At 36.8% G+C, this 14,515-nt stretch overlaps 2 protein-coding genes across 2 annotated transcripts; both read right to left on the bottom strand.

Moving 5' to 3' along the window:
• Nucleotides 1–262: 262 nt before the first annotated feature.
• ctsl.1 (cathepsin L.1) lies at nucleotides 263–6,285 on the bottom strand. The gene is made up of 9 exons (XM_056767418.1): nucleotides 6,159–6,285; nucleotides 5,889–5,989; nucleotides 3,962–4,104; nucleotides 2,201–2,398; nucleotides 1,857–2,048; nucleotides 1,229–1,394; nucleotides 991–1,096; nucleotides 577–678; nucleotides 263–494 (listed from the first exon to the last, which is right to left on the bottom strand). The coding sequence occupies exons 2-8, from the start codon at nucleotides 5,986–5,988 to the stop codon at nucleotides 579–581; spliced, it is 1,005 nt and encodes a 334-aa protein (XP_056623396.1). The 5' UTR covers nucleotide 5,989; nucleotides 6,159–6,285; the 3' UTR covers nucleotides 263–494; nucleotides 577–578.
• A 2,395-nt stretch (nucleotides 6,286–8,680) lies between these two features.
• On the bottom strand, nucleotides 8,681–14,483 carry vgll2b (vestigial-like family member 2b). The gene is made up of 4 exons (XM_056768311.1): nucleotides 14,343–14,483; nucleotides 13,706–14,033; nucleotides 10,935–11,354; nucleotides 8,681–10,071 (listed from the first exon to the last, which is right to left on the bottom strand). Exons 1-4 carry the CDS (start codon nucleotides 14,427–14,429, stop codon nucleotides 10,028–10,030), a joined length of 879 nt encoding a protein of 292 aa, XP_056624289.1. The 5' UTR covers nucleotides 14,430–14,483; the 3' UTR covers nucleotides 8,681–10,027.
• Nucleotides 14,484–14,515: the final 32 nt, after the last annotated feature.

The following is a 14,515-nucleotide window of genomic DNA, read 5'->3' as shown; positions in this document are numbered from 1 at the left end:
TAACTATTTTTTCATAGCGTTTCATGTTTTTTCATATCAAATTAATGTTAAATTTAACCAGACGGTCAAACAAAAGTCAATGAAAACAGATAACAAAAGACACATGGAAATAAATTAAAATCATCCATGAAAAGCGATGTGTGTGTAAAAACGGGTTTTGTCGCCATCTGGTGGCCAAAAGTGATAACCATGTTAAGCATGAGAAGAGCGCGTTCAACAGTGTGAAGAAGTCAAAATGAATGACATAGCATGATACGTCCGCTTAGTTTTCAAAGATTTTATTCAAAGATTTACAATAACATAGTGTTCTCCGTGTTTAGGATTTTAAGTAAAAAATTACTATTAAAGTTAGCTTTTGTTTAACAACATTAACAACATTAACAACATGAATTACAACGGCAATTATGAGGTATTTTTAAAGAAACATTCACAAGAATTATTCATATCTTTTCCTCCCATATCTTTTTGGCACACAGTGTCCTTCCTTCCATGGGCTGCAGCACAACATAAAACACATACATCAGTTTATCTGCTATGTAAACTTGTACCATAAAATCATATTTGTTGTGAACTCACATTTAGACCAGAGGGTAGCTGGCTGCCGTAGCAATGCCACATTGGTTACTCTTGTTCCTGGACATCATGATGTAGCCTTTCTGACCCCATCCAAGACCCCAGCTAAAATCACAGCAGCATTATTGTTTACCTGTTGTCGATGTGCAATATGCTATTGCGTTACAATAAACATGGAGTCTTTTATATTTATTTTTATATGTAATTGTATTGTTTATTTATATTTGATTGAACATTCTAAGGCTTAAATTTGGCTGTTGAGCACTTATTTGTGTAATATGTTCATTCACACTTTTCTCATGTGTTTAGTAATAAGTAAAATGGGTGGTAGATTAGCATTAAATTGAACCTTTTTGAAAATATTTTCAATCTTTTATGATTTCATTATCATAAGCATTACTCTTTTGTTGTATTTACCTGTTCTTGACCAGCCAATAGGTCTCTCCATCCTGAGTTCCATAACCAACAGCGAGGACACCATGATCCAATTCAGAGCTGCTGCATTCGGGCTCATCGTAGACACCTAGAAACATTAAACACTCTTTTTGTAATATTAACTGTAGTATTAATACAATTTTAGTATAGTTTAAGTTATTAGCCAGTTCATTGGAACGTTCAGAACAGTTTCATTCTGCATAGTGAAGTTTAATCCCACCTGATTCATAGAGCTGAAAGCTGCTGTGTCCAGCATCTATGGCTACAGATATAGGGCCGATCGTGGCAACAGCCTCTTGTAGTGCACTTTCATCCCCAGTATTGACATCTACATATCCTGTGCACCTGGCACCCACTGTATTTGGGTTGAAGCGGCACTGACCATCCTGTGTGGGGAAAAGGTGATGGGACAAGAATTTTATAAATGTTTGATAAAAACATCAGGTAATGCTTCAGAATCTGCTAAAATGTAACATTTAAATCAGCACACTCATTAAGGATGTGAATTATTCATCTGGGGGAAAAAATTATATTCCCAAAAAATATTTTAATTTTAATTATCCATTTTAAAATAAAATTTATATTCCATTTATTTAATTATACCCCCAACGTTTGCAACCCTGTCACATTTACTGAATAAAACATGTTAATTTCCAGCAGTTAAATCACATTTTATCATCTTATGTTTCACACGACTTGTGAATTTGCAGTTAACTAAAATTATCATTTCAAAGGTAGCCGAAATGGGTAACAGGGTTGCTTTAGATGCATGGGCTGGCAGTAGTTTGGAACCAAAAATAGATCTACACTTATTTTTAAACTTAAAAGTACCATATAATAAGACTTGCCTGGCCTTCATAAGGGTAGGATTCCTCTGTATCCAGACCTTTATTGGCTTCAATATATTGGAATGCCTGATCCATTAGTCCCCCACCACAGCCAAAGTTTCCAAAACTACCAGAACAGTCCACCAGCTGCTGCTCACTCAAGGAAACCAGTTTTCCTGTCTTCCTGAATGTCTGACCTTCCAGAGAACCAGTCTAAGAGATAAAAGAAAAGAAACATACAGATTCTGAACTGGAAAATACTTAACAATAAATCAGATTGCCATTAACATTATATTACTTGCAAAGATCTGATCTAAAGTCTTTACAACCAGTAAAATATGTAATATATTTGTGTTTTGTCGTACAGCACTGAAAGCCCAGCATGATCCACACTGCTTCTGGTCTTTAATATCAGTCACAAAGCCCTTATCCCTCCAGTCCACAGAATCAGGCACCACAGCGCCCCCTGCCAGCCTGAAGAATGTAGCACCATTACGGGCCTTAGTCCTGTTGAAAGAGCTCAGACATCCATGGAAAATAACACGTCTGTACTCCTGATTATCCTAAAAGAGACGAATGGAAAGAAGAAAGCAATGTTTAGCGCAAATCATGCTACATCCCATTATAAAAAACACATTATAAAGAATTTAACTGTTACCTTTTTACATATTTTTGATACAGTAATTTAACAAACTTTCACTGTTTTACCAACTGATTTTTCACTTATTTTTAAAATTTACAAGAAAACCTGGAAAGCAAAAACATCACCACAGATGCCAGAAAATTACATTTTTTACAGCAGGCCTATATTTTTGTAATATGGTCAAAAACATCAAATTACAGAAAAGACAGCAAATTTACAAGAAAAACAGATAAAACCATGTAATTTTTAGTGGTGGGCCGTTAACGGCGTTAACGGCGTTAACGCAGTGAGACTATTATCGCGCGTTAAAAAAAATGTCGCCGTTAATCTATTCTCAAAGTTGGGTTGGGAGATGGGTCTATACTACGCAAGCTATGATGACTTTCACCTTGATATTTTAGCGCGGATGTATACCAGCTTAACTGCACTGTACGGGGCGAGAACGAGATTTTTCAACTCGCGTGATTCGCGTCATTCGCGGAAGCAGAAGCCGCCTCATCATCTCATAACCAGGGCTTCATTCGCGCGATTCGCGCAGCAAGTAGGTCTATTGGCTCTTTGCATTAACACATAAATCACTCGCGCTTGACACGCCATTCGCGTTTGGTCTGAACACAACATAACGTTACTGTGAAATTACCGCATCAAACGTGACGTGCTAACATGGATGCAGCTATGAAGCCGCCGGGTTTGCTTCAGGGAATATTAATTTTTAAGAAGCTTCCCAATAGAAACATCGACAAGACTGAGGTTGTTTGCACCTTGTGCAATGCGGAATTGGTTTAAAAAAAACACTTTCTCTCAACAGGTAGTGGTCTAGCTTTAGTTGAAACCAGTAACTTTGTATTGAGATCTAATGTATTATGGCTCCTGTATGACATATCACTTGTTGCTCCCTCACTCTTTGTAAGTCGCTTTGGATAAAAGCGTCTGCTAAATGACTAAATGTAAATGTACTGTAGGAGCTCTTCCAGTCTCAAGTACCACCTAAACGCAAATCATCCCTTAGCTATTGCGGAAGTAAACACAAGTTCATCTTATTGAACATAATTTAATTTTCATCACCAATTATCATAGTAGAACAGCTTTCTCAAGCAGTTTGTGATGCATTTTGGAAACAGGAGATGAGCCACTGGTCTAATGCGCCACCTGGCTTGAGAAACCCGTTCTCAAAGACTTACTTTTAGTCATTATTTGGGTAGCACACATATTCTGAATGCCTTCGGCAGAATTCAAATGAGCCATTTTAATCTAGATTAATCTAGATTAATTTTGGAATTAATCTAGATTAATCTAGATTAAAAAAAATAATCTATGCCCACCACTAGTAATTTTACAGGAAAATTTGTATAGGCCTATTAGGGAATATTTTCGTTTTTTTACGAGCTTTACAGTGTTGTGTAAAACAGGAAAACCCAGAATATTGTTTTTTTTCTATTATTATTAAAAACATGTTTTGTGGCTATGTTTTGTAATTTCTTACCATATCAGCAAAGTAAGTCATGCCAAGTCTGTAGGATTTGATGCCCTGGTCTGCCAGCATGTTGTGGACTAAAACCAGTTTACGATTGGACAACCAGGTCAATTTACGCTGGGATTCCTCCACCACAGACCCGTAGCTCTTACCTGATGCACATACACATTCATAGAGATTTAAACAAACTTGATTTGATATTTTTTGTTTAAGTTAAACATTTTTAACATAAGACAATAAATAGATTAAATAAATAAATTTTACTGCCAAATATGCTTACACAAGGATATTTTCAAGGTAACAAAAGCACAAAAATGAATAAGAAAAAAACCCTAAATAATTAAAGTAAATCAAAATGTAAAATGACATCTAAAATATGTCAACATTTTCCATTGACAGACACTAATCTAATTCTGATTATATTCTTAACATTTATGGCAATTTAACCTGATTTCTATTAACACCCCTTAACTGGCGAAAATAAATAGATTAGATTAATAGATTAATAAATAAATAGTCAGTAATTCTCTCCTTTGAAAGAAGAGAATTAGCAGATAATTGCAGAAAAAAATTATCACAATTAAAAAAAGGCATTTTGTTATGTTTGTTTTAATAAAAAAAACTCTGAAATGTTTGTTTTTCTTTTATGAAAAAAATGGATCAGCCATGAAATTTCATAAATCGAAGTGGTTTTGAAGTCTTAGAGTCTTTTATCTGATCTAACACCAAAATCCACCAGGGGCAATAGCCTTCCATTGGTTTTAACACTATATCTGAAATTTTATCACAAATGCTTATTTCACTTATTTCTACATTTCCAATTAACAGACGGAATGAAAAAATACTAAAGCACAGGAACATGTAAACAAAACAAGAAATTTGTATGAAACTATATTTTTGATGCACACTTTGTGAATTGATTTATGAATCAATTATCATTTATGAATCTATTACTCTTCCTACGTAAATTATTCTATAAATCACTGATCAAATGTTTTTTCTAGAATCCTAAACCTTTCCAACGATAAAATATTTGTCATGATAAGTAAGAATTCAAATGCAAAGTAATGAAGTAAATGCAATCATTCTGCAGACAGTGCCTATTTTTTATACACGCTCTTGTCATTTATGATTCAACTACATTCAACCTACATACTTTATTTTATAAAACAATGATGAAATATGTATTCTAGCGTCTCAGGACTTTCCAGCGATATATAGTTCGTCATGATAAGATCAGAATTCACACAAAAATATGGAAGCAAATATGGGTGACCAGTATACGGGACGGGGACACTTGAAAGGAAATATTAGCGTGCTCTTTTAAAAAAAGAAACAATTACTCTTCTTACATACATTATTCTATAAAACTGTGATAAAATATGTTTTCTAGAGACTTAGACCGTTCCAAAGATATAAGAGTTAAAACTATAAGATAAGAATTCACATGCCAAATCTTAAATATACATACATGGGACAGCGCCAGTTAAGATTAAATCAAACCTCAGATTTGCTTGGACATGTGCAGTCTTTCCCATCTTTGTCACATTTATTTATTAAAAGTAACTTCACAACTTTTTGACACGCATCAGAACTGCAGTTATTCTTCTGTCTTAAACATTTTCACATTCCTCACAAAACCTGCTCAACTGCCTGTTTAACCGTAACCCTTGAAAAGTTGCTCCGTGTGGAAAGTTGAACTTTCTTTAGTCATTTCTTGTTACATAATGTTGGAATAGAAACATGAAGAAGTGACTAAGAGCTCAATGAATAACTGCACGAGATTCCGCAGAGCTCTTCAGCTTTTCTTCACAATGCATGAATGGCTACAACCTTTCTTCACAGCCTGTCAATCGTCTCATTTTGTCACTGAGGAGAAGCCAAGTTGCTTCTCCTCAACCATGTCATAAAAAGGGACACATTTCTGTTTTCTTACCATATTTCAATTTCCATGCATGAAACTCCATGTCCTCCAGAGACAGACTAGCAGCACTGGCTGCAACCAAAACGGCAGCGATAACAACTAACAACCTCATCCTGTACAGAAACAAACAGATACAGTGAGGTTGAGGTCAGATAAAGATACCATTGTTCTTTTTTTAGAAACCCCCACACATTTCTTCACACAACATTTATAGATATTAGACCAAAATGTAAAATAACTATAAACCTCAACATTAAATCTGCTCTCATGACTGTGACTTACTTGCGTCGGTATGCAGGTTCTCTCGAAGTATTACTGTAAAGTCACCTGGTGTGCGTGTGTTGAAGAAGGAAGTTTGCGTTTATATATGACTCTATAGTGTCCTGAGATCAGGTGCCTGTCACAAAACAATTAACAAAGGAGTGATGTTGAGTGCAGATTTGAGAGACAGGGGAAATTACGTAAAAATGTTCTGTGCAGCAGATTCAGCCCTATGGGGAAAATGCTGTGTTGGAAGGAAGTTTCCTGTAAATATGTACTGAACATTTTTTTTTTATCGTTCTGTGTAGTGTATTTGTTTTTAGTGTAAAAGGTAGCATCATGCCTTTAGAATCAGTTAATACAGGATCTAAGTTAGATTTTTTTTATTATGTATTCTGGTTGACTTATTAATACTTAATTTTTGTATATCCCTTATGTCCTTCTGAAACCTTCAAATTTATTTATTTTGTTTTTTGCCATAAATCATAAGTCACCTTTTATGTTTGTCACTGGGTTTTGCAAAAATCGAACCACTAAAACGTGCTTGTCAACTTTAACAACATTAAAAAAGTGTTTTTTCCATTTTCTCTAAAAAAACAAATTTGGACATGCGTGGGTGGCTGCTGTGCTGCCATGTGACACATTCTTAATGTATTTGCTCAAGTTTAGTTTAGTTAGTTGCATAACTGTTGCACAACACAGTGTCTGAATAAAGTCCTTCATAAGTGTAACATAGGAATGTTTAAAGTGAACAGTGTTCACACAATTTTACTTCTTATCCAGTAACAAGGGAAACAAAGTTAATTCATTCAAACTAACTCTGTCCTTCCCCTTTTAGTCATTCTCATATAGATGTCATGAGTAACCTCACATTATTCATAAGGATTGTTCTAGTTTCAGTCTTTTTTTAATTCACTGCCTGTAACATGATTAATTTAGCATTTAATTTCCTGTTCATTTAAACTGATGTGAGTGGGAGATGTAGAGTGCTCTCATACACACAGCTCTCGATTTCTTTGAAACCCTATTCCAAACCCCATACATCCTGTTTACACATAAAGGTTGTGCCCAATTAACATATCCTCTCTGTGTCTTGGCTCACTGTTTCTTTTGGTTATAATTTCCTATAATAGGCCTAATTTATATGAATTCTAGGCCCGAGACCATCTTCGCTGTTTGTGCACTGTCATGGTGGAGGTAAAAATCAAGTGACCTGACACAGCAGAAATGACAGACAAACTTTTTTAGTGACTAATGAGCGGTTTTGTATTGAGACAAACACAAGTGCAAACTTCATCTTGTTCCATCTAACGCTTTTTGAGGAAGAAATATATACCACATTGACAACATGACAGAAACTGCAGTGACAGAAAATGACGTGGTTAATTGTTTCTTTTTTATGGAACGTCACGTGTCTGGGCGCCCAGGCTTTATTACTTCAGTCAAGTGACCGACAGTATTTGTGTTTTAAAGTCATGGACAGATAGACAAAAGAGCAGACCAGCAAAATTCCACACAACATAAGCACGAACATACATGCCCACAAAAATAGTTTTACAAAAAAACGTTTGAGCAACTGTAAGCACATGACAGCATGACAGTCTAACCTGAAATAGCACGTGACCATGTGGTCTCCATAAAAACAAGGTTTCTTTTTTATTTAGTGAAATAGGGAGTGTTAAGTGAGTCAATGGGATATTACAGAGATTTTTGTTTCACCGAATGTTCACTTACTGTGACGTATTGCTATTGGATTTTGGGTGTTTTTTTTTGTGTTTTTGTTCTTAATACTATTTAGTTACTGTATTTTATTATGTAATAGACATGGAATCAATACAATACAATTAATGTTCACACAGAAATGAAAATTCTGTCATCATCTCACCCTCATGGCATTTTAAACCTGTATGACTTTCATTAATCCGAAGAACACAAAAGAAGATATTTAGAATAATGTTGTTAACTGGCACCTATTGACTTGCATCCGTTTGGTGTCTTTACAATAGAAGTGAGTGGGTGCTGCCGCTATTCGGTTACCAACTTTCTTTAAAACATTTTTAAATCTATGTGCATCACTTTGTATAATTCATGTATTTTTTTTAATCAAATAATACATTAAACCATATAGTCATACATTCTCCAGCCATTTCAAACGGCACTCTACTGCAGCACAAACAATACAATGTCACCACCAGAGGTCGTTTGTCTCGCAGTAGTGACACATCCGAAAAGAAAAACAAAAAGCCATCAAGATGATAACAAGAGACACATGAAAACTGTATAAAAATCAAGGTTATCACATTTTCCTAAATAGATGTATATTGTTTCTGTTGTATTGCTTAAAAGTGCATCTTGATTTCGTTGCAGCCTATTTGAGGTATGAAAAAACACATTTTCATTCTCTGCAAATAAATGCAAATAGAATCTTTTTATTTGAAATTTGGGAGAAATATTGTTAATAGTTCATAGACTGAAACAAATGTTTTTCCTAAACACATACATATAAATAGTAAATACAGAGAAAATTGAAACGGTCTCTGATTTTTTCTGTGGCTGGAAAGGTGTAACCCAATAATATTTTATTACAATCTAAATTATGTAAAATTACTTTCTCACAGGTACTCATCTGCCAAGTGCATTCTTTCACAAGACTTGAGGTCTGTACTCAAAGTATTCATGAATTACAACCATTTGAATAATCCATTTTCAAGTGTGTTTTCAATACATTTAATGACAGTTTAAAGGGTCATAATTTTTGTTTTACGTTAAAACGTGAATATAAATAGACCATGTCAACAGAGATGTTGTACGAGCCTGTAATGTTTTATAGGTTTGTCAGGCTATGAACCAACTATTCATGCCCCCCGTTTAAAATTTCATGACCAAACATGTGTGAGTTTGTCCCCTACAACATCAGCGATAAGCCCGAAACATCTTCCCTTCCAGTGGAGCATTAACACTCCGAACAGTACTACAGCACTGCCTCAATCCCGAGCAAACACACATGAATTCATGATAACACATAAGCAGAAAACGCATCTAACTCAGAAGTCATATTTAAATTCATGTTTAATATGGAAAAACAAACACTTTCTGACATTTTTGGAACTTAATGGAGCAAGTGTATTCATTATTAGCAGGCTTACAAAAATACACTGAAAATTACTTCTATGCAGCAAGATCTATGGAACACTGTCAGTTGTTTATTATTATTTCAGTCTTTTAATCTGATGTGGTTCATTAATTCTTTGACTTCTCTCAGATTTACTTTGGATGTTTTCACACAGCGGCACGTTTACAAAGAAAATGAAAAACTAATAGCACTGGCCGTAAGTGTATTTAAATTGAAACACATAAGTACTATGATATATATATAAATAAAAATACTGTACATAAACAGAATAAGATAAATCCAAAGACATTTTTTTAGCACATTGTAGCCATCCTTATTAATTTCATCATAAAGCTCCAAAAAAAAGAGAATATAAACAGAATATATATATTATAAAACAAGCATCTGATTTTGTTCAAAACAAAGCACCATCTTTCTCAAGTCCATGAATCATTTTGTATACTGCACTATGCAATATTTTCTACGCCCCAATGTCCAAACAGAGAATTGAAATGGATTTTTACACCCCAATAAATAAATTTACAAAACATCAGAAACACAGGCGGAAACAGATCAAAAAAGAGAGAAACCATGCCATCTAGAACCCTGCCACCCCCCGGTGTTCTTTCCCCATGTTCATATCTCCATGGTGCACACAAACAGTCCTGGAGCGCGTTCAGAGTGTGCACCGGTGTGCGTGGGGGCCAAAGAAACAACAGTTCGGCTACAATGGGCCAGACTGTAGGCTTTAATTGGATGGTCGATGAAGGGCTTCTCATTAAAACCAGTAGAGCTCCTTCCCTTTCTTGTGGTGCTGGAGACCTGTGGTGCAAAGCAGACACGAACACAATGGCTTAGAAACACGGACACATGCACACACACAATCTCCATGGTGGCTGCGAGCTCTTCTTATAATAAGCACCAACAACTGAAGCCAAACAATCCATTGCCTGCCATTAACCTAAGGGGTTTATGTACACGTTGTGTGGATGTTTTGCTTTTGGCATAATTCTTGGGTAAGCATTACTTTCTGGAAGATCCTGGAAACTTGATCATCAGGTTTTGACCGATTCCTGGTAACCTCTCGCTTACTTTGTCAAAGGACGTATACAATGTATGTATCTATACTGATGACAGGAATTCAAGTTGTTGAACCTGAATCAAGTTGAATTCAAGTCACACAAATATTTATGAGCATGTGACACATCTGAAAACCATCCATGAGAATACATACATATCACAAACTTATGGGCTGGACTGCTTTGCATTTCACCCTTTTCATTTTATGGATAAAACAATATATACATTCAACCTTAAGACCAATTCACATCAGAAGTGATAACTATAGAGATAACTTCTATGATAACTATATAAGGTTTCAATGTAGAAAAATATTGTTTACTGAATGTCTATTCTAAGCTCACATGCTTTAACTTTTTAATACATTAAATTCTGAATTGATTTTGATTGGCTGTCAATGTTTTATCATTATAAGCAAGTCCCACATTGTTCCTCTGTTTTAATTGTTAAGATGTGGACTCCGCATCTTCAATTTAAAATGATTTTTAAAAGTTTATCTTTTTATATAGTTATCGTTATAGTTCTTTACAGTTCATTTTTTAAATGATGCCAGATTTTTTTTTTACTTGATTGGTGCAGTACATACACCCAAGTTGCAATCTTACCTGGCTCCATGTTGAGGGCCAAGCTCTGTGCCACTTCCCCGGGTGGAAGCAGACCTGGCCACGAGGGGGTTGGCTCAAGCTTTCCCACATCATAATGCCCTGGTAAAGTTGGGAGATGAGGCGGCCGCACAGCGGGCATCAGCAGGGGGCCGTAGTGGGGATCCAGCCCGGGAGGGGAGTACAGTTCGTGAAAGGGCCGCGGGGGACCGTAGGGCTGGCTCTGAGAATAACTCCAGGACTCTGACGGGTGTGGGTGAGCGTGAGAGTGAGGCAGACCAGGGTGCAGGGCCTGGGCGTACGGGTCCATGGCATAGGTGGGGGTACCTGTGGGATCACAGTGGTGTCGGTTAAGGGGCGAGGGGTAGCTACTGTCCCAGAACGATGGAGGGAAGCTGCGTCGGCTGCTCGAGGATGAAGCTTCTGAAGGAAAAATGGAAAAACTTTGATATACGGTATACAGGAACACAGTTATATATTTTTTTATGTGTTTTCATAACACAAATGAGGAAATATTTGTAACATTTATAATGTTACAGTTACGTTCTATGGCTATTTTTAAAGTAAAAAAGGGAGAGTCTCTTAATTGTATTCCAACCAAACTACCAGTTCAAAAAAGAACCTAAACAAAAAAAGGCTGATAGTGCACATCAATAGGTTTCACTGGGTCTTTTTTATGTATTAAAGTAACAGTACATCCTGATAGACTTTTCATGATTTCTCAATGTCACCTTATTTGTTTGTTATATTATATTTTAATATTTTCTTTGAAAAACCTTTAAAAACTTTTATTAGAGGTTAAACTGAGACAACTTTTCTCTGGGTCGCATTTGTCCACATATGGCATTTGCACCTTGGACTCTCAGGTCAGACTTGTCACATGATTTCACATGATTTCCAGCCCCACGCCCTCAGATCTCTTTCAGATTAAATCATATGGTGTTGCATTTGCTTCTAAAGAGCTTACCACACATCACAGAAATACACACAGCCACATGAGTGAGACGGAAGGTGGAAAGAGAGAGAGAGAGAGAGAGAGAGAGGGAGAGAGAGAGAGAGAGAAAATGCAATAAGAAAGCTCATGAAAGGGATGAAAAATGTAAATATATCAACAGAATTTTATGTTTCACAAAGACATTTATACAAAGCAACTTAAAGGGTAAGATCACCTAAAAATTTAAATAATTTTGTGTGTACAGCTGACCAATGGTACAGTAGCCTACAGGTCTGTAACCTTTTGGTAAATGATGGCAGAATTTTAAATTTTATAAGCTCGATCGTTTTAATTTTGGGTAATTAATTTAGACTGGGACCTCTCAATGTCAATAAGTATCCTATAAGTATATATAAAAAAGCACACTTGATTAATTTACTTTTAAATGTCTTTTCTGAGAATCAAACCTGATCTTTAGCTCCAGGAAAGCATATGTTTGTGTTAAAAGGGAAATAAGCTTAGATACAGTAAAGTATCCTCCTGACTGTCCCAAAGGCCTATATAAGGTAGAAGTTAAAACCCAGAGAGAAGCACTTCTCCTAATGTCATGTCCACCCAGTTTACCTCCTCCACCACCTCCGCAGACCTGTAGACCACCGTCTCCGCTCGTGCCCCCACCTGTTGTTTTCTCTATCCCTCCCGGTCCCCTTAACCCCTCGTAGAATGTCATGGGGGAGGTGAATGTTTTTAGCCGTTACTTTTATATTTAGAATTCTTCTGAAAACAGACACCGGTGATGTAGTTGTGATCAGAGGAAGGGCGGGCGAGCTCCTCATAAATCTGACGCTCGGTATTGTGAGCTGACCGAACGCAATACGAGCTCGAGCCACTGCGCTTACCACCGCGTATAAACATAGTATCTGTTGGGAGGCAGGCAGCATCTGTGGGTTTAGATGAAGATGTCACCGAGAGGGGGGGTCTGCATTGAGCGCTTGTTAGGAATAAAGCTTCACACATGTATAAGGAGCCTATGCAAGCACCGTTTTGCATGGCACACACTTGTGCTTGATAAAATTCAATTGCGTTCCAGTAGCTCGACTGGTAGCCCACTACACACGTACTGATCAAATGTACATGTTGAGAGGACTGAAAGTCACTTTGAATATGTTTTATGTCAGATGCATTCATGTAAATTATGTTTGCACTCTCTGTTTCTTCTGTAACTCCGGGGGAACAAAAATAGACACGAAAATGAAGCAATTGCTGACACTAAATAAGGAGATAGAGCTATACAATTGTGTTGATAGTGTTGCTCAGATAATTCAGTCCTAGAAAATGTGTGACTTTTGATTTGACACAATTGTGTATTTCCAAATGTGAATTTAGCTTGTGACATTGTCTTAATCTCCTTTAAAACTCATTTTTTACAGGTTACCGGTGTCATTTTCTGAAAAGAATATAAAAGATCTTGACGTAAGACAGTCTCCAATTGTTCTCTATTTAATCTGATTTATCTCTTAAAGCAAACCACTGAAATATCAAAGACACCTAATTTATGATTTTTCTTTTCACTCATTTCAATTGACTACGCCAATCCCTTCGCATTACTTCAACTCATCAAAATAACTTCAATTTATAATTTACATCAACTCAACCTCTTGATACATTCTTAAATGTTGAACTGTTGAATTTTAGCCAGCTTGATGGAACCTGAAAACTTAAGTCAGCAATTTTTTTTACAGTCTGCATATGGCTTAACCTTTCTTTGCAAGACAGACCAGATCAGACCAATGGAGAATACTATGTTGTCGACACAACCATCTCTTTAGTGAGGTCTCACCTGTGCTGGAATCACTGTGCCTCTTCTTGCCTTCTGCCTCCATGTAAGTGCTTAGAGCTCTAGAGAAATGTTCATCCACCACGCTGCTAATGTCCCCTTGGTAGTAGGTGAAGAGGACACAGCGTGAGCTCAGGTATTCTGCCTCTCTGACCTGTTTGTCCTTTGTAACCTCCTCTACCTGTCCGGCCGAGGGGTAAGATGATGGGGACGGACCTGCTGAGCTAGAGCTCCCAGCAGAAACCGTCAAAGCCTCTGGGCAGCACGGGGCTCCCACAGTGTCCATCAGATCCCTACAGCGAGATGTGGGACTTCGCAGACCAATGGGTGCCTAAGAATAAGAAGTTGCTTAAACCTATTGCAACACGCTTTACTGTTGTTTGTGTGCATGTGTGTGTGCGTGCGTGCGTGTGGGTTGTGTGTCTGAGTGTGCAAGTATGAAGTCAAATATTATAGGGTATCATACGTTGTACACAAAGCACACCATTTTTTGCACATTTCCAACGTACCCAGTTAAAAGGTGCATCCGTTTCCTAATGCAGTTCACTTATGCAAAAACATGCTTAAGAATAAAAACTTCTTAAATTACAAATTTATATTATTTCCAATCCCAATACAGGGCATTGTATAACCTGCTTACCGGTAAAGCGCTGATGAACGCAGAAGCTTTGGGCGCGTACGGTGCGTAATGACCATAAGCCGGGTACATAACATCCAAACAACTCATGATATTCCGCTCGCTCGCCTTGGGTCGCAAACAACGAAACTGACGTGCTCTGTTCTACGTGCAAAAAAAATAACAGAAACGAATTC

The sequence above is a fragment of the Triplophysa dalaica genome, chromosome 15 (genome assembly GCF_015846415.1).
Source record: "Triplophysa dalaica isolate WHDGS20190420 chromosome 15, ASM1584641v1, whole genome shotgun sequence".
Taxonomy (NCBI): domain Eukaryota; kingdom Metazoa; phylum Chordata; class Actinopteri; order Cypriniformes; family Nemacheilidae; genus Triplophysa; species Triplophysa dalaica.
Note: the sequence above shows the minus strand (reverse complement) of the source record. Positions and strands in the feature narration are given on the sequence as shown.

Coding starts and splice junctions, on each gene's coding strand:
- ctsl.1 (XM_056767418.1), bottom strand. CDS start 5,988: ATGAGGTTGTTAGTTGTTATCGCTGCCGTTTTGGTTGCAGCCAGTGCT. Junction 2,399..3,961: donor TGACTTACTTTGCTGATATG/GTAAGAAATTAC, acceptor CGTCTCTTTTAG/GATAATCAGGAGTACAGACG. Junction 679..990: donor TATTGGCTGGTCAAGAACAG/GTAAATACAACA, acceptor CTGTGATTTTAG/CTGGGGTCTTGGATGGGGTC.
- vgll2b (XM_056768311.1), bottom strand. CDS start 14,429: ATGAGTTGTTTGGATGTTATGTACCCGGCTTATGGTCATTACGCACCG. Junction 11,355..13,705: donor GCACAGTGATTCCAGCACAG/GTGAGACCTCAC, acceptor TTTTTCCTTCAG/AAGCTTCATCCTCGAGCAGC. Junction 10,072..10,934: donor GGCCCTCAACATGGAGCCAG/GTAAGATTGCAA, acceptor TTTGCACCACAG/GTCTCCAGCACCACAAGAAA.